Source organism: Pelophylax lessonae, assembly GCF_965119305.1.
Source record: "Pelophylax lessonae genome assembly, chromosome: 1".
Lineage (NCBI taxonomy): Eukaryota > Metazoa > Chordata > Amphibia > Anura > Ranidae > Pelophylax > Pelophylax lessonae.
Genome location: NC_138768.1, coordinates 191473257 through 191496376, shown reverse-complemented (window position 1 = coordinate 191496376; position 23120 = coordinate 191473257). Strand labels below are relative to the sequence as shown.

Here is a 23120-nt window from a genome sequence, read left to right as displayed (position 1 = left end):
CATGAGTTTGTTGCAAACTGGGCTAGTGATTATGAGAAAGCTGACTGTGCTAGAAAATCTTTGCACGGTCTAAGCTGGATTCAAGCATTTCAAATGTAACGTTGGATTTGTTTTCAATAAAGTTGGTTGATTGACATTTTAGGATCTCTGTTCCTGTTAGCTGTGGTTGCCAAAGCAACGTGAAGGAAGTCTGAGACAGGGCACTGTGGGTAAATGAAAGTGAGGCTTGGTTTCCAGGAAGGGAAACACAGAGTAACATTGTGGGGAAATGCAGCAGCAAGTCTGAGGACAGTGGGAGAGCGATCTACAGTTCAGGCACTGTGTACAATCACTGTATGGGACTGTCTGTGATAAAGGGGTGCTGCTGATTTATGGATATCACTATCAACACTTGACACCCACTTTTTCAGTGTGTTTGGTGCTCTGCTCTACTGGTGGTAAGCACATTCTGTACTATATGTTTCTATGTGAGTGCTTTCCTGTACAGTGTTCAATAAGACCCCATTCACATGCGATGATCACATCCGTGCCCCGTGCTTAGCTGTGTTTACCAGCATGGGGATGCATATGTTGAGGCAGTCCCATAGCTGTCATTTGGGACACTGCGGCCGCATGGACACAGCCTCTTCCCCCCCATGTGACACCCATAAGGGCACAGGTGCATGGCCCTGAATGCACCTGTATGGATGTTATATTGGGAGCAGGAACTGTGTCTGTGCAGCTGCTGCATCGCAATAGACAACAATAAGACTGTGCATCCCTGCGCTGGTTAAAAATCCCTGGTTAAAAATAACTATTTAAGTATGTGTTCTGTATTCTTAAAGTGGAGTTCCACCCTAAAATTTAACTTCGGTCCATCTCCTTGCTCCGGGTCACCTGAAAAACAAATGGATAATAGCAATTTTTTTTTTTTTTTTACTTACCTTGTTTTAGAAGAAAATATACTTACCTTACTTCCTCTTCCTCCCTCTGCGGCCACGGCCCGCCATCACTTCCTGGCTTGCAATGATTCCTGGGAGCTGAACGTCATCGCTCCCAGGAATCAATGCGCCTGCACCGGCCCCGACGTCAGTTCCGGTTCAGGCGCCGTCATACCTTGCTAAACAGCTTCTGGGCATGCCCAGAAGCTGTACAGGGATGACGCTGCAGCCCCGGAAGTGACGGCGGGGCCGGTGCAGTGCATCGTGGGACCAAAGAGGACGGAAGAGGACGCAGAAGAGGATCGCGCTGGCTTCAGCTGCCCACACCTGAGATGGCAGCGCTGGACAAGACATTTTCAAGGTAAGTATTTCTTCTAAAAGGTAAGTGCAACCCGGGACAGTTCAGAGGCTATCCATTGTGGAATGTACTAGCCCTGACTGTCCCGGGGGTATTTTTATGTAATTTTTTTTTGTTTTAGGTGGAACTCCGCTTTAAAGTTTAAGTCCACCCTAAAACTAAAATCCCTGCATTTACAGACATCCACAATCTAACACTAACCCATCCAGCCCTGTAAGGAAGAAATCAGTATACATACCTTTCTTGAAGCCGATCCGACCCAGTCTCCAGTGGCGGAAGCTCTGCAGAGGACACAGCCAACAACTGCTGGTAAATGAATGGGAAGTGATGTCACCCATAGACTTACTATGGGGCTTCCGTTGTCAGCTGTGTCCTCTAGTCTACACCCACCTACACAGCGAAGCCGCAGATGACAGCTCAGGCTGGGATCAGGTCGGATCGGCTTAAAAAAAGGTATGTATACTGATTTCTTCATTACAGGGCTAGATAGGTTAGTGTTAGATTGTGGAGGACTGTAGATACAGGTTAGTGTTAGATTGTGGATGTCAGTAGATGCAGGAAATGTAATGTTTGGGTGGACTTCTACTTTAAAGTATAAATAAAGGCAAAACCTTTCTTTTTACGTTTGGAATAGAATGAAGAGGATTAGAACACTTATCAGTTTCTATTGCTGTCTATACTCCCGTTACGGAGATTCACCATCTCTATTTGTCCTGTTTATTGTTATTGTTAACCACTTGCTGACTGCCCCACTTAGATTTACTGCGGCAGGGTGGCTCTGCTGCACATATTCACATAGATCTACGTGATTATTTGCACGCGGTCTCGGCGGTGCGCGCTCCCGCTGTGATCAGACACAGCGTGATCCAGACCGAGGGAGGAGGGGGCTCCATCGCCGCCGGCCTCACGCGATCTTCAGAGAAACTGACAGCAGAGCGGCTTGCCTATGTAAACAAGGCAGACGGCTGTCCTGTCAGGCACAATGAGATCATGTGTCTCAGCTAAGCTGAAACACCGATCTCTGTGAGCCTCCCCCCCCCCCACAGTTAGCAAGCACAATTTAGGCTCACACTTAACCCCTTGATCACCCCCAGTATTAACCCCATCCCTGCCAGTGTAATTTATACAATAACAGTGCATATTATTTAGCACTGATCACTGTATTGGTGTCACTGGTCCCCAAAAAGTGTCACTTAATGTCAGATTTGTCCGCCGCAATGTCTCAGTCCTGCTAAAAATCGCTGATCGCCGCCATTACTAATAAAAACAACAAAAAAATAAAGTCCAAAAAGCTATCCCATAGTTTGTAAATGCTATAACTTTGGCGCAAACCAATTAATATACGCTTTTTGCGATTATTTATTTATTTTTTTTAACTAAAAATATGAAGCAGAATACAAATTGGCCAAAACTGATAAAAAAAATATTGGAAATGTTTTATAGCAGAAAGTAAAAAAAATATATATTTATATACTTTATATACTTTTTTTGTTTTATAGTGCAAAATCTAAAAACCGCAGAGGTGATCAAATACCACCAAAAGAAAGCTCTATTTGTGAATAAAAAAAGGACATCAATTGTATTTGGGTACAGCATCGCACGACTGCACAATTGCTAGTTAAAGCATTGCAGTCCCGAATCGCAAAAATTGGCATGGTCATTAAGAGGGTAAAACCTTCCGTGGCTGAAGTGGTTAAGGCTCCATTCACACCTGAGCGATTTGGATCGCGGTCGGAATTGCCACGATTCTGCCTCCAATTCCAGAATTGTGGCAAAACACGGAATGCGTTTGTGATGCCATTATTTAATAATGGCACCTCAAATGTGGTGTGATTCTGCCGCAATTGTCGAGCAACAAGACAAGACGCACTACAATCAATGCACAAATCGCAAACGCAATTGCTCCTGGCTCTGGTCCAAGATTCGGTACATGAGCTTCTTTGGATCGTTTTTGGAGCAGAGGGAAGCTCATTTAAATTAATAGTACCACTCCAAAATTGCTCCACTAAAAAAAAACAAAAAAAAAAATTAAATTAAACATGCTGCAGCAGCTGTCGCTGCACTACACTCAGGTGTGAATGGAGCCTAAGACTGAAAGTGAAAGAAAATCCCAAATTTTGGGTTGTAACTAGAACAGGAATAGAGTGGAAATATTCCAATATGGACACTAATTCTGGTGACATCCCAGGGTTCCCTCACTTTCTGCTTTGGCTATGGAACAGGAAGTGAGGGTAAATCTCCCCACAGATGACAAAACAAATATGACATGTTATAACCCTCTGTTATAAAAATGGAAAATTGCATCCTACTTACTGTAATTTTCCTTTCCTGGTTCCTATCAATGGCAGCATACATGTGATAGAGCTCCGCCTCTACTCCGCCTTCAGGACTAGTGAATAGCATAAAATAAAGACGCCTCCCTTCCCCCAGCATCCTCCTGTAATATAGAATACTGAGGGAGGGAGCGTATGCTGCCATGGATAGGCACCAGTAAGTATGATACATTTTTCCGTTTTCCTGGCACCTCCATGGCAGCATACATGTGATAAATAACTAGCTGACAAAGGGTGGGTAGATGCTAAACACAAAGAAAATTGTTTTATTTAGATGAAGAAAGGGCTTCCTGCATTGCCCTTCTTCCAAATTCTATAGTGGTGAGCACTCCAGGGTCAACTTTATAATGTTTTAGGAACGCGTGCTGAGACGACCATGTGGCAATCAATTTGGCTACACCTAGCAATCGGCTAGTTTTCTCACGCTGTTCCTGATTATATTATTTATTAATTTTCACCATATCTTCATCACTTGACACTCACCAAATCTTTATATTATTCACCTATTTATTCATACGGTTATATCATTTCCTTATATATTTACAGTATATTTTATTTATTATATATTTTTGTATATGTATATCTAATACGGTCACTGTTACTTTATTTAACATATTCATTTATATTTATTACTGTGTATTCATTTCTATTTACATATTCACTAATATTTAATACTGTGTATTTCGATATTGCAACATTTACTGTTTTAGTCTTTGGTTTATTGTATTTATCTATATTTACTTTGCTATTTTTAATGACATACCGCACCTGATTCACCATTTTTACTGATTGAGACACTATATCTGGCAGCGCCACTTCACCTCACCATCCATGACCAAGGAAATATGGCCACAGAGGACCGAGAAAAGGCGAAAGTGTTTAATAATTTCTTCTCTTCAGTCTTCACAAAAGAATCGGGGGGCTACACTAACCCAGCTTGTAAGGCCAAACTAAACAACACACCTCAGGAAGTACCGCCATGGCTAACAGAAGGTAGACTTAGAAGTAAACTAGAGAAACTTAACATAAATAAATCACCGGGACCGGATGGCTTGCACCCGAGGGTTCTCAAAGAGCTCAGTCAGGTGATTGCCAGACCATTATTCTTGATCTTTAAGGATAGTTTACAGACGGGTATGGTGCCAGCTGATTGGAAGAAAGCCAACGTGGTACCAATATTTAAAAAAGGGAAGAGATATATTCCGGGTAACTATAGGCCGGTCAGCCTAACATCTGTAGTCTGCAAGATTTTGGAGGGGATGTTAAGGGACCACATACAAGACTTTAGTAATGAAAACGGTATTATTAGTAGTAATCAGCATGGATTCATGAAAAATCGTTCTTGCCAAACCAATCTATTAACCTTCTATGATGAAGTGAGCTGCCACCTAGATAAAGGAAAGCCTGTGGATGTGGTGTATCTGGACTTTGCAAAGGCCTTTGACACAGTTCCCCACAAACGCTTACTGTACAAACTAAGGAAGGTAGGTATGGACCTGATGACTGCCATTTCTTAATTACATTCCGAACAGAGGATATTGACATATAAGAATGTGTAATCTGTAATTTGATGCCTTTTTGGAGATTTTTTTTAATACAAAATTTTACCTGGGGTGCCCAAACTTCCGATCACCACTGTATGCTGCCATGGAGGTGCCAGGAAAATGTTTTGCCTTTAGTTCTACTTTAACTAAAAAAAAATAAAACCCACTATTGCTCTCAGCCCCATCCAAATTCCTTTTTTTTTTATTTTTTGCTACTGTGATCTTTTCCTGTTAAAGGGTGGCTGCATTTGGTCTCCATGAACCCACTGTATGTAGGAAGGTAGCCACCCTCTCTAGATGGACTATGAGATTTGCAGTGTGCATAGAGCAATGCACATGATTGCAGCTAACGTGCACTGCTTGTTCCAAACAAACAGAAGTGAGGGGGAAAAGGAAAGGTTTGCGGCTCTTGGAGGATGATAAAAAGGAAGAAGAAAAACACATTAGGAAATTATTTTATGAAAAATAGATTACAGGATCATTAAAGTCCATTTTTTTTTTTTTTTAATAAGAAACACGTTCCACTTACCTGTTCTGTGCAGTGTTTTTTGCACAGAGTAGCCCCGATCCTCCTCTTCTCTGGTCCCCTGCCGTCGCTCCTGGCCCCTCCCTCCTGCCAAGAGCCCCCATAGCAAGCAGCTTGCAATGGGAGCACCCGAGCAGGCTCGCTCCCGAGCTGCGGCTCTGTGTATTCATTTTCACACAGAGCCGTGGCTTGGCTCCGTCCCCTCTATCAACTCATTGGCTCTTCTATTTGGGGGGGCTGCTACACAGAGAAGGTTTTTTTATTTTCATGAGTAAAATGCCTGAAGATAAAAAAACCTTTAGCCTTTACAAACACCTTAAGTAGTGGATATGTATGGATTATTATGGATGAAGAATAAGAAAAAGTGCCACTTTAAAGGTTCACACCAGCCCACTTGTTAAAATGTATGTATATATGTATGCATGCTGGATTGACAGCAGTGACAGTGCTGCTGAAACCCTATCAGTGTGAGCTGCAATGTCTGGGGGGGGGGGGAGACACACACCTTATGAGACTAGTGCATCACACAGTATTTGCATTCATCACTCGAGACCAGTTTTTGCTCACCCTTAAAGGAAAGTCCTGCTTTAGTACCTTCTTTCCCCCTCCCATCCCGCTTTTAGAGTTTTGTTTTGTTGGAGGGAGGGGGGCAGGTATCTAGTTTAGGCAGGCAACTGCTCCCACTTCTGCTCTGGTCCCCTGGGTGATCAGAGCGGAAGTCCCCCCCCCCCCCCCCCCCACCTCCTACAACCTTCTGGGACATGTCAGGAGGCTGCAGAGGACCATTCAGAAAGCACAGCACGGCTTGCACATGCACAGTGGGAAGCCACAAGGAGTCACAGCGAGCTTCCCTTCGTAAACATGTATTTGTAGCTGCTAACTTTTTCCCCCAAGCTGCACTTGTTTGCTTCCTCCCCACCCCCACCACTGCCCCCCCATTTGGCACCTTTTGGGCGGGGGGGGGGGGGGGTGCAGCGGATACCTGTAAAAAAAAAAGTACTACCCACTCCCACTCCCGGGTAAGATCATCGCACTCGTGATCTACGTAATTTCCTGCCCCCTGCTGCCATTTGGGAGACACACAGGTCCCAGAAGACAGTGTGACCATTCAGAAAGCGCAGCGTGACGCATGCATGCGCAGTAGGAAATAGGTGAAGCCGCAAGGATTCACTTCTTGTTTCCCTTAGTGAAGATTCTGGCGCCTGCACCCGGAGCCAATGGATGGATTGGCTTTGGGTGCCAACATCACTGACTCCCTGGGCAGGTAAGTGTCCTTATATTTAAAGTCAGAAGCTACAGTATTTGTAGCTGCTGACTTTCAATTTTTTTCTCCCAGGCTGGAACTCCAATTTAATAACCTTTTAACAAAATAGAAAACTACATGCCTTTCTTGGATAGGTGAAATAACTTCTATTTAACCACTTAAGGATCGGTAGGTTTTACACCCTTAAAGAGCAGGCCATTTTTTGTGATACGACACTGCGTTACTTTTGTTAACTGCGTTACTTACTAAATAGGAGCAACACAGGATCCCGGTGTTCATCTCTGACAGAACAGCGGTCTGCCTTGTTTACATAGGCAGACTGCTGTTCTGTCTCCATGGGGAGCGATTGCAGGTGGCCGGCGGACATCGCATCTGACGGACCTGCTGATTGGCTCCCCCTCTGGCCAATCTACGTGTGTGTGCGCCTCCACTATCTATTACAAGAAGCGACGTACAGGTAAGTCTTTTAATAGAGCCGACCTGCCGCAGAAAAACTACGGGGGCTGGTCGGCAAGTGGTTAAAAAACAGTGTCGTGGCTCCAAAACAAAAGCAAATCTAGTAATTTCTATATAATATGAATTATCTAAGTTGATCTGTACCTTGTTTGTAATTATGTACTTTTTTCATTTGCAGGCGTTCAGCATAAGTAATTTTGACCATTGAAAGTACCTTGGAATAAAAATGGCAGAAGACGCAGTACAGAGCATTGAATCCACTTTGTGTGATACAGTTCTCCAAATAACAGTTGGACATTGTGACTCCTATGATCATATTAGTGGTGACTCTCACTCGATTGTAACTCAAGATTTAGGTTGCAAGGAGCAGTCATCTGGAGAGTTAAGCAGTGCTCTTTGTAGTCTAGATTTAGAAGTATTCAGGGATTCATGTAATACAGAAGAAGCAAACGGGAATTTATCAGATGAAGAATCGGCCATTCAGGGACTGTCTTCCCTTCCTGTAGAAAGCAGTATATCCAAAAGAGCTCTCTGTACAAGATGCAGGTAAGATCTCTTTCCTTCTTTACTTTTCAGTTTGTGCCCTCTATTCATAGTATTGATTTGGAGTGCAGCTATAAAACTAATAATAATAATCTGTCTCCTTAACATAAAGTACAAACCGGCACAAACAGGTAACACAGGGCACTACTGGCCCTATTTGCGTATTGTGCTCACCTGGGGTTTAGAGTTAACACCCTACATAAGCAGTGGGGAATTGTGATACAGCATTGCTCTCTGTTTTGATAATGTCTATTACCGTCTGTGTTTGGAATGTAAATTTTAGTGACAGGTTCAATTTAACCACTTCTGGACCGGAAGGTTTTGCCCCCCTTAACCATTAGCCGACTGCTCACAGTAATCCTACTGCGGCAGTGTGACTCCCCTGGGTCCAGCGACGTAGACCTACGTCGCTGGACTCCTAGTGGTCTTGGCGCCACGCAGAGGAGAGGCAGCGATCGCCGCCTCCCTTCCCGATCATCGGGGAAAGTGTGAGAAGACCCGCCTGCTTATGTAAACAAAGCAGGCGGATCTTCTCAGTGACAGACAGGGAGAGATCACAGGATTCAGCATAGCTGAACCTGCCATCTCTGTCTGTGTCACAGAATCCCCTCCCCCCTCACACGTCAGTAAGCATGAGGCATATATTTAACCCTTTGATCACCCATAGGGTTAACTGCTTCCCTGCCAGTGTCATTATTACAGTAACAGTGCATATTTATAGCGCTGATTACTGTTGTAATGTCACTGGTCCCCCGAAAAGTGTCACAAATGTCAGTTAATGGTCCGATCTGTCCACCGCAATGTCGCAGTCCCGCAAAAAAATCACAGATCGCCGCCATTACTAGTAAAAAATAAAAACCAATAAAAATGACATAAATCTTTCCCATAGTTAGTAAACACGATAACTTTTGCGCAAACCAATCAAAATACGCTTATTGCGATTTTTTTTTTTTTAACAAAAATATGCATTACATTCATTTTTTGTTAGTTTTTATTTTTTGTGGGTTTTCTTTTCAACTGCGTATCCTGTAAATAACACATTTTCTCTTCTTGGTTGGCTACGCTCAGTCCTCCACTGTATATACTTAGGGAACCATGGTTGTCACTCAGGCTTGAATTTGAATATATCTGCTTTTGTTCATCTTTATTTGATTAATGGGACTAGGAATTTACACAATAAAGATTAGGATGTTTGTTCTTTCTACTAAGCTCTCAGGAAGTGACACTGCATTTCTAGCAAAATTAACAGGTATTTTCAGTGTTTGTTGAAACCTTCTTAGCATGAAAAAAAAAAAAGAAAATGAATGCATTCTCCACATCTAAGGACTATTAGTGATATTAAAGTGCACTATAAGGGACTCCTCCTATATCTGCTAGCTAGTGGACACTGATCGAGTACAGGTGTGGGAGGGTGGGGTGCACAACCCCAGAGTCTGGTCAGACCGAATATGCATTTCTAAAGCTGGTGCAGCTATGAACCAAGCAACATGCATATTTACATGCTGCTGGGACCACCCCTATCTGAAAGCCGATCGCCCACCGGTATTTAGCGTCAAAGGACTGGCGTAAATCGACGGTGGGCAGTCGGTAAGTGGTTAAAAAATGGACGATTCCTCCTGTAGTGGACTCACCGGTTTCCAGGTTGAGTAAAGCCACTGTAATTCCGGTTGAAGAGTCCCTGGTATTTACAGAGCTGGCTGATAGGAGGTCAGAGGCCTTGGCCTTGGCCTTGATATGTTCACTGTGGCTGGTTCGGCACTTAGGCCGGTATTTACTATTGCCCTGGTGTCGCAAGCTATGACTGATTGGGCAAAACTTCTACCCTGGGACCTGGAACTGGGGAACAGCTCCCCCCCTGTCTTTGCGGAACTGGCGGATCAGTTGATCTAAGGGCTACAGTTTGTTTGTGATGCCTCTTTTTGGTCCTGCGGCATATTATCTGGCTAAAATGCTGGTCTGCGCACCGGGCTTCTAAGAAAGCCTTATCCGATCTTCCATTTGTGGGGGATCGCATATTTGGAGATTCCTTGGATGACATCATCAAAGGCCTCATAGGGGAAAAGAGTACTCTTCTTCCACAGGCTTCCAAGGGTAAGGGGGCCTTTCTTTCAGGCTCACAATTGGCCTTTTCGTCCCTCAGGGTCTTAAGACAAGGGTTCTAAGCCCTTCAGGGCCCCCACCGGGTGTTCTAAGAGGACCTGGTCTGGCAAGTCATGAGCGGGGTCTGCCAGACCCGCAGACAAGGTTTCCTCTGCATGAAGGGGCGCCCTCACCCTTGTCTGGGGTGGGGGGGGGACGTCTTCACTGATTCTTCCGGATCCTTGGACCTCCCTGATACAGGACAAGTGAGTCCACAAAGTCATTCGCTCCGGGTATAAGATTGAGTTTCGATCTTATCCTCTGGAATGATTCTTCCCTTCCAACCTGCGCTTGTCCCCAGATCGTTTTGGGGATCTCTTTGGGGCGGTGCAAGACTTGTTTCTTCAAGGGATGATTGTTCAGGTTCTGACATCTGAACATTTTCAATGTTTTTACTCAAACCTCTTTACAGTTCCCAGGAAGGAAGGCAAGGTACGTCCAATTCTGGACCTCAAGGCGCTAAACTGCTTTGTGCGTGTACAGAAGTTCCGAATAGAGTCCATTCGCACGGTAGTGGCGTCCCTACACCAGGGGGATTTCCTCGCTTCCATCGACATCAGTGTATTATCTGGCTGATGACCACCTTCACATCCCAATTTGTGTCGGCAACCAGCGCTTCCTCCGCTTTGCCGCGGGCGAGGAGCATTATCAATTTATGGCGTTACCCTTTGTTCTCGCCTCTGCTCCTCGGGTCTTCACAAAAGTATTGGCCCAGGTGCTAGCACTGTTGCGTCAGTGGGGGATCGTGGAACTAGGGTACCTGGACAATCTGCTTTTGCAAACAGAGTCTCCGACTGCTCTTCTGGACAACTTCTGTGGATGCTTCCTTGTGCCGCAACGTTTTGCAGGCTGCTGTATAGAAAACTTGGTCAAAAGGGAGCTGGGCTGACATAAACGGAAGACAAGCGTGTCTCAGTCCCAAAAAATATTGTAAGGAACAAAGGAAGAAGGCCCACGGGACTTTAACGAGACAACCAAAAGAATATAAAATTACATAAGTTTATTATACAAAAGGATAAAAAAGACAATACATAATATTACATATAACAAACATAATCCTCAAAGGGCATATCACATAACATATATATATATATATATAAATACTTGTTAGTCTGTTTGGACATTGACAGTATCAATAGTCTAGAGAACTTGGTCCTCTTTGAGGGTGTTTTTAATTTTTTTTTCAGGTGAGCTCCAGTTGTTTTATGGTTGAGCTCAATGGTACCTGGTTGGCTATGTTTAGCCTTGAGAAGTATTTTTTTTTGCTGTTCATGTTTGACACTGCTTTGGGACATCCCACATAGTCAAGAAAATGAGGAGCTGTCTGTCGAAGGAAAGAGAAAATGGGATTTTTGATTTACGGAAAAATCCATTTCTGTGTTGTTCATTGATGGACACAGCACCCATCCCTCTATGGAGCTGGGTTTTTCCTTCTGACACTGCTTGTAACAAAACAGAGTACCTATAGCAGAGAGTGAGAGTATAGCCCCTGGGACTGCCCCATAGGCATAGTCAAGTTCTTTTCTGCCTTGTGTTCTACTCCTGTAGGGAGCAATATAACCAATGTAGTCAAGAAGATGAACAATAGAGAAATGTATTTTAAGGTAGGTCAAAAATCCAATTTTTCCCTAAATACTTAATCAGAGGTTCCAAGTTTTTTAATAAATATAATTTAGGATTACCCGTTCTATCTATTTCTAGGTATCTAAATCTTTCCACCACCTGTAGGAATCCTATATTCTCTAATGTCTCTTGGTCTAATCCATCAACTGGGATAAGAACAGATTTCTCCCAGTTGACGGAGAGCCCAGAGAACATTCGAAATCTTTTTATAATATCCATCACCGCAGTTAATGAATTGTTCACATCTCCTAAGAATAGAAGAATATCATCCACATATAATGATATCCTTTCTTCCATTGGCCCCCATCTAAAGCCCCTTACATCCCTCGGCATTCTGATAGCTATGGCCAAAGATTCCACACCTAGGTCAAAGAACAGGGGTGACAACGAACACCCTTGTCCTGTACCCCGAGACAGTGAAGTATTCAGAGACCCTTTTTTAACTTCAAGTAGTTTTTATTGGAATTTTTACAGTAACATCGAGAACAAGGAAATTGGACTGAGCATCAACAAAGGTTCTCTACAGGCAAGATGTGTTGAACTCTCAGTGCAATGATAGTCAGAACGGATATACAATGAGTAGCAAACAGAAAGAAACTGAATCTTGGTTATGTCTTATTATGGTTGTCTTGATCAGGGGAGGGTAAGGTGAGGGAGGGTTAAGGTCAGGGAAAAGGGGGAGGAGGAGATGGAGGAAGAGAACAAAGGGTATAGAGGGTAACACAAGGTCTTCCAAGTATACAATTCAACATTCTTGAACACGGAGCTTGACAAATTTGCCTGAAATCTAGGAGCCAGCTAAAAAAGTTAGGAGCCAGTTTTTTTTTTTTTTTTTACTAACCAAGCTTTATTTTCAAAAAAAATAACTGATACTAAATTTACACATAAAGACGACTAGAACCCCGCTCTCAATAGGGCAATCGGATGGAAACAGACTGTCTGTCTGTTTCCATCCGATGCCATCTGATCCAATCCACGGGATGGATAGAAAATAGAACCACCATCCGTCTGTTTTTGGCGGACAAGATCAGAGGGCGGAAAAGGGACAGGACACCTCCCGCAGTGCACCCCAGGCGCCAGGTCGCTAATTCTAGTCGCCAATGCGACCTGGCGCCCGGGGTTTGTCGAGCCCTGCTTGAACAGACTGATTAACAGTATTAAGTGATCAGAATTTCACATTACATTTTGGGTGGGAAAGCCATAGTGACCATTTGTTTAGAAATATTTTCTCTAAGGCTTTTCTAGCAACCATTTTTTCCATTTCACACTAATAATTTAGGTCTGATATTGTACTAGTTATGGGCGGGGTGTTGGAGGTTTTCCAAAGTCTGCTTATATTGATCTTGGCTGCAAAGAGTAGGTGAATAATGATGCATCTAGCTTTAGGGGGAAAGCTTTCTATGCCCACGTGTAGGAGGGCTAGCTTCAGGCAAGGGGTGAAGATTAAGCCTGAGATGGAAGATATCAGTATAAAGATTTGTTTCCAAAAGGAGCTTAGGGTCTTGCAGAACCATAGAGTGTGAGCAAGGGAGCCTATACTGTCGCAGTTTCTCCAACAGTTGGGTGAACTACCAGGGTACATTTGGATAGCTGATAGGGTGTGAGGTACCATCTATGAAGGGTTTTTTGGTAAGATTCCAGCGGTTAGCACAGTGGGAGGCTAGATGTGTTTAAACGCCACATGCCGGGCGTAAGGGTGGTATTTAGTTCTTCTGCACATTTGTTTAATGTTGTGATGTGGGAATATGGGCATGCATCATTAAGTTGGGAATAGAATAAGGCTATACCTTTTTTGGGATAGGATGAAATGTAGAAGAACTGGTAGATAGGTTCGGGAAGACAGACATGGGATGGGACTTTGGTTAAGTTTAGTAGGTGAGTTGGGGAGATTGTATTGATCTTTGAGGTATCAAAATGATTTTGGAGAGTTGGATGAGTGAATGTTATCAATATAGGAGATGCCAGCCTTTTGCTATTTTGAGAGGTTTAGGTCAGGAGAATAGATAGAATAGATAGTCCTCTCAGGGGGATAGGGATACGTTGGGCTTGCATGTTAAAGGAGGGGGATAGATATTAATTTTCCCCACGCTAAAAGTGAGGCATCAATTGAATGGTAAGTGTCATGTAGGGATTTAGGAACGCTTATGTTCAAAAGGAGGAGAAGGTCAGTCAGACTAAAGCGTTGGAGAGGAGGGTTTTCCATAATTGACCATATTTTTCTGGTGTGGGATGCCACTAGTGGTAGATCTGGTCTAGGATGGCCGCATGGTAGTAGGTGCTGATTTACGGGAGGCCAACTCCTCCTTTGTGCTGGGGTCTGGTTAGAATGTATTGAGGACAGCTGGGTGGTTTGGGGTTCCAAATGAATTTGGAAAGTACTCTTTGGACGGAAGAGAGATACGATTGAGGAATAGGTCCCACCACTGTTCTAAAGATGTAGAGGAGTTTAGGGAGTACTATCATTTTGACAGTTGCTATTTTGCCCAAGGTAGATAGTCCTGTGCTACGGAAGGATCTTAGAAGAGAATGTAACATTTTTTCAAACGCATAGTGGTTTTGTTCTGCCAGCAGACTTGTGTTTCAAGTGATCTTTATGCCTAGATAGTTAATACATTTAGTAGCCCAAACAAAGGGCAAGGTGTCTTTTAGCTGGGACTCTAGTTTCGAAGGAAGGTGTAGTGGAAGAATTATGGATTTGGAGGCATTACGTTTATAGTACGATAGTAGGCTAAATTAACGTGGTATGTCCTGGATCGCATGCAGGGATTTTAGTGGATTGGAAATCCTAAGGATGATGTCATCTTCGAAGATGCTAATTTTGTGTTCAAGTTCGTTGCAAGAGATGCCTGATATGCGCGAGTCGGATCTAATTTTAGTTGCCAAAGGTTCTATCAGCATAGTGAAAACTATTGGGGAGATGGGGCAGCCCTGCCTAGTACCATTAGAGTCTTGGAAAGGGGTTGATAGTGCTCCACCTGTAAAGACGCACGCTGAGGGGTTACTGTATAGATATAAGATTGCATTTTGGAACCAACCAATGATGCCAAGTTTAGTGAGGACCGCTTTTAGAAATCCCCAATGTACCCTGTCAAACGCCTTCTCTGCATCCAAAGATAGCAGCAGAGAAGCGTTTGGCTTCTGGCGGCTGAGTGGACGAGATTGATGATTTGTCTCGTGGCGTCGGGAGCCTGTCTACCTGGAACGTATCCCACCTGGTTCAGGTGTACTAGGGAGTTGATAATTCCCATCAGTCTGTTGGCAATAATTTTGGCGTAAAGTTTGATATCAGTATTGCTAAGCTAGATAAGCCTATAGTTGGAAGTCAAGGTGGGGTCTTTTCTGGATTTGGGGACAGTAGTTATCGTAGACCTTAGCATGTCAGTAGGAAAGCAGCCAGAGGACCCGGCGAAATTGAAGTGGTCTCACATTTTCTGAGCCAATAGACTTGCAAATTTTCTATAGTAGACATTAGAAAAGCCGTCTTCTCCCAGGGTTTTTTTTTTGTAAAGGCAGGTTTTTTATTGCAGATAGAATTTCCTCTATAGTGAAAGGTTTGAATATTGAGTCCAATTGTGTGGGATAGCGGCCTCAGTGGGTTGGGGGTGGGGGTTCATCTTTTAGGTTGTAAAGGGATGCATAGTACTCACTTAAAGCATTGGCTATTTCTTGGGGGTTAGTGAGAGTTTTCCCGGAGGAGAGGTGGACATTTTGTTTTTTATTCTTTGCGCTTTAACCTGCCGAGCCAAAAGTGCACCTGCCTTATTGCCAATGCTATAAAAATTGGCTTTAGTACGTTTAAAGTTATATTCGATTTTAGTAAAGTAGGAGGGAGTGAAGGCTTTGTCTAAGCTCTAGGAGCTTGTTAGCAAGGTTGTGGAAAGGGGAGGCTTTGTTGAGGATTTCGAGTTGAGAGATTTTAGAAATGACCTTGTCAATTTGTCTGGTCCTCTTGCATTTAGCTCTTATACTAAGTTTGATAAAGAGTCCTGGGATGTAGGCTTTGTGAGCCAACCGTACTGTAAGAATATTTAATAATAAATATCTTGCGCTCGTACTATGTCAGAATATTTATACTGCTCTGAATATAGCAGTGTATTTATTTATGGTTAATAAGCAAAGATCTGTGAAAAAGGAGAGTCTTCACCTATTGCCATAAATCAATGTCGAGAATTCTTTTTAATTGATTAATTTCTTTTTAAAAGCATATACCAATCTTAGTGAGTACAGTCTACAGTGTGGAATATATATAAAAATATTTATTCGCCAGACATGTAAACACAATATATAATCAAACAGGAAGTGACATAAAAAGATAACTCTACAAAAAAAATACTAACTTCAAACAATCAATGCAATGTGATGTTTAGCTCAATAATGAAAGTGAAACTGAAACAAAGTGAAACTAAAACAAAGTGAAACCAAAACAAAATGAAAGCAAGATTAACATTTCTTCCCAGGTATAGTATAAGCCATAAATTAATGTTCTATATAAACAGACTACAATGGTCTGCGTAATCACATAGCCAAAGTCATTCCACTGCAGATGAAATGAGAATAAGCCATGCAAAACGGAAGACTTAAAATTGCAAATAATGCATGAAATCTGATATTAATAAAAATGTATAAAAACAAAAATCAGCTTTTTAGAGAAAAATCTATTATGGCTTATACGGCTGGGATTGTAATCTCATTACCCTTAAATATGCAATATAAAACATATAAGGAAGGAATAAACAATTGTTGAATAAAATCAAATAACATAGCAAGGCATATTTACCACACTTATGGCTGCTAGCTTCAAATCGTTACCAGAGTCCTAAGATGGATGCCTTTCTTAAGATGGTGGCTTCCCTTCAAGTTTCAGATGAATGATGGACCAGGGAGTATGTCTGGATGAGTCTTTCGAAAAATGTAATAGCGTGTGTGGTGTAAGTGTGAGGTGTGTTGTCAGTAGTGTAAAGTGTCGTCTCTATCTCATATCTGGGTTGGTCTTTTATATGGTAAGAACAAAGAGCTATAAAAATTACCATAAGTAAAACCCAGAGGGATGAAACATTATCCCAATTGGTCAGGATATTCTATACCTAAACTAGTGAGGTCAGAGACACACCCCTTTTTATAATTAACCCCATACTTGGTCTAATAAAATTAAGGATGATTCCTCTATATGTAAGATTAATCATAAAACACAACATAAAACTTTGTCCAGACTACCAGTACATACATAAATGTCCACCTGTATTTCCATTATTCATCTTGGCAAGTAATGCCATTTCAATAATTATATTATTTAACACAATATAATATTTTTATATTGGAATATCTCAAATTATCTCAAGACTGCACCTGGTATTTCGTCTCCAGAGGGCAGTATTGTACCGTTCATTAGATTTTGTATTTAACATAATTAAAACAATTTGTTATCTGATGACCTATTGACCTGTCGGCTAGTGAAAAGCAATTACTTATTTGACCATGCCAAAGGGCTGTCAGATATAGTCTAGGTTTGGGAATATTTACGACACCTTGAGCACTAAACCAGTCCAAAGCAATCCTTATATAAACACTCCTACCACATGCCTTAACATGAAGTAATTTGTTTTTAAGACGCACAAGTCCTTACACATCATAGAAAAGTATACTTATATATATATATATATATATATATATATATATTATATATCTAATATTATATAAGTATCAAGTTCACACTTCTATATTAATAAGAATACAATGTATTATCGTTAATATACATCTTACATATGATGATGTTTTCTATAAAAACTTATATGGTTCATCTTTAAATGTCTGCTAGAATATACTGGGGTATTGTCCATTGTTATATACTTATAGACAGACTGAGATATCCCCCTTAACATAGCATCAGACTGACTAAGTTTTATCTGATCGAGATGTCAAAAGGGATCTTATTTACGATTACATAGAAATACAAAGATCTCTGTTGAAACCATAGACCCTTTGTAAGCCTGTGAGAGACATTTTGTTTAACAAGTATATATGAACTTTGTTTCACCTTAAAAACAAGATGGACGCCATCCTGTTCAGAATCTCTTATGCATAATATGAATACATGGCTTTTAAAATCACTTTTCTTTTTACCTATTATTATTTTAATCAACCCCCAATAACCCCGACAGTACAGTAAACTTGTTTTATTCGTAGGTCTTGTTTGTGGCAAAGAAGGCTTGGTGTTCCAGTTCGATCTGATGTTGTACTTCAGTGTCTAATAAAAGGGATGTGTCAAGACGCCATATTCTTGGGGGGCCAATCCTATGGTCTCCCAGGGTAAAAGAGACCGCAGCATGGTCAGACCAAGTGATGGTCCTTATGGTTGATTGAGTTATAGTCTGGAGAGTCCGTCTGTCAACCAAAAAGAAGTCTATTCTAGAGTACGATAGTTGAGCTCGAGAGAAATATGTAAAATCGCGTTCAGATCCATGCTAGCATCTCCACACGTTATAAAGATCTGACAGCTGAAGGAGAGGTTTCAGGGCTTGGCAGTTACCTTGAGGTTTGGAGGAAGAATCTTCCGAAGGGTCTCCATGTTAAAGTCCCTGCCCAGGATGACGTTGCCTTTTTAGAGGGTGTTATTTTTCTTAAATAGGCGCTTGTAAAATGTAAGTTTTTTGGAGTTGGTGCCGTAAATATTGACCAAGGTGTAGGTGTGTTGGGCAATAGAGCAGATAAGTATCAGGTAGTGACTCTGAAGATCAGCGTATGACTGCAGATGTTGGAATTGGAGAGAGTCACTGATTGCAAAAAGAACTCAATTTTTCTTCTTGGGTCCAGAGGTGAGATTAATTTGGTCAAATCCTTTAAGCTTGAAAGTAGGGGTCTTTAGAAGGGCGAAGTGGGTTTCTTGTGCTAGTAGGATATGGACGCGCAGCTTAGTGGCTTCTCTGGAGAGTTCCCCTTTTTTGGGAGCTGTTCAGGCCTCTAACATTTAAAGTGACAATCTTGATTGGCATATTTCCTCAGACGGAAGAAGGTGATTGAGGCTGTACTGTGATCAGAGGTCACAAGGCGTAAGCACTTAGGAGAAGTCACCAGTAGGTATTAGCAAACATAACGGGTGTTGAACTGTTGATATAGTAGCGATAGATTAAAAGAGGAGCAACGATGTTCGGAGACCGAGCCCGGTGGAGCAAGTTAAGGCTTTCAGAGTTGGAGATTTGAGTTGGCGCTTCTACTCGGCATAGGCTTAGGTGAATCGTAGAAGGGCTAGCGGTAATGGTCAGGTGTCCTCGGAGGGCCCCTCCTTTTCCATTTGAGTAGGGATCAGGGCAGGTGGTGTCAGGTGATCCTCTGGGATGATATGCCAGGACCTGAGTAGGTGTAAGCCTTAGGAGAGTGCTCGGATTGCATGGGTTTTAGCCCGATGGGTAACAATAGTTTGGTGGGGGGCGTCCCATTTGTAGGTGATGTGGTGGTTCTGGAGTGCTTTTGTAATGGCTGTTAGTTTCTGTCGATTATCCATAGTGAATTTAGAGAGGTCTGCAAAGAGGGTGACCGAGGAGTAAGGAGCTGGCCTAGCAGGATTGCGTTTAGCTGCCTGCATCACCTTTTCTCCAGTGGATTTAGGGATATAGGTCGGTTTTGGGATCCCATGGGCTCTGTCTATTTCTAGATTTCTGGCGGACAGATCTGGCACCAGGGCTAACATTCTGGATTGTAGAAACGGGACTAGGTCTGAGTTCTGATCCAATTCCGGGATGTTGTGGAATTTTATGTTGTTCCTGTGTAACCTGTCTTCTAAATCTGCCATTTTTAGTTTGACCTGGTGCAGTTCTTGCTCGTGGTCAGTAAATGCATGTACTAGATCGTTGTGCGCGTTGAAGAGGTCAAGCATTTTAGACTCTATGTGCTGTATCTTTAACTCCTGTTGTTGAATCACATTTCTTCAAGGATAATGTTCGATATAATTGCTGTGCCTTATTCCATTTAGTTAAATTATCCAGTGAGGAGTCTTCTACTTTAGTTTTTTCCATTATAATCACCTTTTCCATTATAGTCATCTCCCAGTCCTTAGTTGATTTTTTCCTCTTAGAAATCTGTTGAATTATAATTTAGGCTTTCAGAGTATCCCATACTTTGCCTTGCGTTGATGATACTTTTATTATACCTCAAAAATTCCCACAGCCTCTCTAACATTTGCTCTTTGGGGGTAATCAATTGTAACCTAAAGGGGTTCACTCTCCACTTTCTCCCATCCCCTTCTTTTCCTAAGCCTAATTTCAGGACTAAAGGGGAGTGGTCTGAGTGGAACCTGTTCTGTTAAACCGCTGTATGGTCTTTGCCACCATACTGCAGCTCATTTTCAGGGTCTTGGCAATCTTCTTATAGCCTAGGCCATCTTTATATAGAGCAAAAATTATTTTTTTCAGATCCTCAGAGAGTTCTTTGCCATTAGATGCCATGTTGAACTTCCAGTGACCAGTATGAGAGAGTGAGAGCGATAACACCAAATTTAACACACCTGCCCCTCATTCACACCTGAGACCTTGTAACACTATCGAGTCACATGACACCGTGGAGGGAAAATGGCTAGTTGGCCCAATTTAGACATTTTAACTTAGGGGTGTATTCACTTTTGTTGCCAGCGGTTTAGACAATAATGGATACGTGTGTTGAGTTATTTTAAGGGGACAGCAAATTTACACTGTTATACAAGCTGTACACTTACTACTTTACTTTGTAGCAAAGTGTAATTTCTTCAGTGTTGTCAGATAAAAAGATATAATAAACTATTTACAAAAATGTGAGGGGTGTACTCACTTTTGTGAGATACTGTATTTTAATAACTGTCCATTTCGGTTTTCTGCCAAGTGCATCCTGAATTTTCGGATTCAGTCCAAAATTTTCATTTTGGTGCATCACTAGAAAAAACAATGCTCTCCAGGCAAGGTATTATAATTCGCATTTAGCAAATGCAGTACCCTTATAATGTACCTCGCCAAAAATAAAATGCTTCATGTACATTACTGGAGACGCTTACAATTTTACCTTTTAAAGTGATTGTAAAGTCTCGTATTAAAAAAAATAAATAAGAAAATAACAAACATGTTATACTCTTCTGTGCAGTTGGTTTTGCACAGAACAGCCTGGATCCTCCTCTTTTAGGGTCTCTCATTGCTGCTCCTGGCCCCTCCCTTCTGTCGAGTGCCCCCCACAGCAAGCAATTTGCTATGGGGGCACCCAAGCCAAGCTGCAGCTTCGTGTATCCATTCAGACACAGAGCTGCTTGTCGGCCCCACCCCTCTCTCTCCTGATTGGCTAACTGACTTTGACAGCCGTGGGAGCCATTTGCACCACAGCTGTGTCTCAGCCAATCACGAGAGAGAATCTCGGACGGCCGAGGGACTCGTGGATATTGCTGGACAGAGATGGGGCTCAGGTAAGTATTAGGGGGTGCTGGGGAGGCTGCTACACCCAGAAGGTTTTTATCTTAATGCATAGAATGCTCTGAGATAAAAAATCTTCTGACTTTACAACTCCTTTAAAGGAGAAGGTTGGTGTTAGTTAAAAAAAAAAAAAAAAAACATTCATAGAAACCACCATGCATCCAGGTGACGCTGAAGCTGTCCCACACTAGCTCTACGATGGCAGATCAGTCAGCTGTTGGTCTGCTTGTAGTGGAGAGCAGTGGGTGTCAGTCTATGCACTTCCAGCATCGGCTGGGTGGATTCCAACAATATCCCAACATGTTTGTCCCGAATGTGGCACATTTCTGTCTTGTCAGTTGATAGTGTGCAATAGCAGATATCCGCTGACTCTGGGTCTCAGGAGAATATTAGTAAATGTAAAAAAGGTTTGGCCATACATTTTCCTATTTTAAGACCTGTGCAGCAAGAACTGAGATTGATTTTGTGATTAGATTGCTGCATTACCCCAATGTCATGAGTTGTATATATGATCAGTGTACAGAACATTGCAGATGTTGCCTGAGTTGCAAAGAAACAGCATTTGCATTTTTGGAAAGTCTTGGAATTAAAAATTAGAGAAGCTGCAGTTTAAAATAGAAAGGTCATTTTTATTAACATTAATTCGCACAACTGCTTGTGTAGAAATGGTATGTCAAGTTTGTTAGCGAAAGTGACATTTCCTTTTAGAAGCTTGCCATACGCTATAGATGGTGTTCTGAGATGCCCCAATAATGTGACAAGAAACTACTTTTTGTACATAGAAATATATAAACATACATCTCTTTGTGCTCAGCAGAAACCACTGGTGTCATAGTTCATTGTAGAAAGAAATAACAATTGGCTAGGAAAATGTAGCAAGCTGTCTTAGAACAAGTATGCAGGTAGTTAAAATAGAAGCTCTGGGCTGTATTCATATTCCAACCAATGCAGAATGATCATGACAATCAGAAAACCATCCAGTCAAAAATGTCTAGCACAGCGGAGGTTGTCTAGGGTCGATATGGCAGTTCATTTCTCCCTTTCACACTCAGACCTAATATATAATTAACTTTGAAATGACCTGGTGCCACATATATATGAGCCTTGCCCCCTGACACTATTGATTTTAGTAATGTATGTCAGGAGTGATTAAAATATCTACTGCTTATGGTAGCGATTCAAGAACTTAATCTCTGTTTAAACTACATATATAGTACACTGAAATCGATTAAATTTCAGTTTAAAAAATGGTGAGAATTTTTGAAATGCATGTAAGAAATGTAGGAGCAAGATCAGGGAAGATAAAAAAGACCACAAGTGACACATAGTGAGGATAGTAAAAAAAAAAAACAACAACTACGTTTTTAAATAAATTAATATAAAAAGGTGAGTTTAGAGCATATTGGCCATATAAAGGATAATTCGGGGAAGCTGGCTACAAGTCACATTGAGAAGGTGACTGTTTTAAATAAATTCTTCTCTTCAGAGAAGGAAGAAGAGGGGTGTCCTCAACAAGACAGTATTGTTAGTAACACAGCATTGAAAGTACCCTTGTGGCTAACCAAAACCAGTGTCCAAATAAACCTTGAAAAACTTTGTGAATAAATCACCAGGACCAGAAGGCTTACACCTGAGAGCCCTCAAATAACTTAGCCATGTTAAAGCCAGACCGTTATTCCTAATTTTTAAAGACAGTTTAGTGACTGGAATGGGACCAGCTGTTTGGCGAGAAACGAACAGGTTACCAGTATTACAAAAAGAGCCAAGATACTGTAAATACCTGGGAACAGCGCAGACCAGTCAGCCTAACATCAATAGTTTGTGAACTATTAGAGGGGATGATAAGAGACCAAATCCAGGAATTTGCCTGTGAAAACCTTATTAGTAGTAACCAGTATGGATTTATGAAAGATCATTCTTACCAGACCAACCTGTTAACATTCTACGAGAAAGTGAGCTGTCATCTAGATAAAGGAAGGCCTGTAGACGTGT

The 23120-nt window shown here is 41.9% G+C and overlaps 1 protein-coding gene across 1 annotated transcript in view; it reads left to right on the top strand.

Moving 5' to 3' along the window:
* Positions 1-234: 234 nt before the first annotated feature.
* Positions 235-23120, top strand: part of DTWD2 (DTW domain containing 2) — a 425138-nt gene continuing 402252 nt past the window's right edge. Inside the window, exons 1-2 of the mRNA XM_082251766.1 lie at positions 235-437; positions 7580-7947. Coding sequence (XP_082107892.1) covers positions 7628-7947 — 320 coding nt within the window. The 5' untranslated portion in view covers positions 235-437; positions 7580-7627. The remainder of the gene's footprint in view (positions 438-7579; positions 7948-23120) is intronic.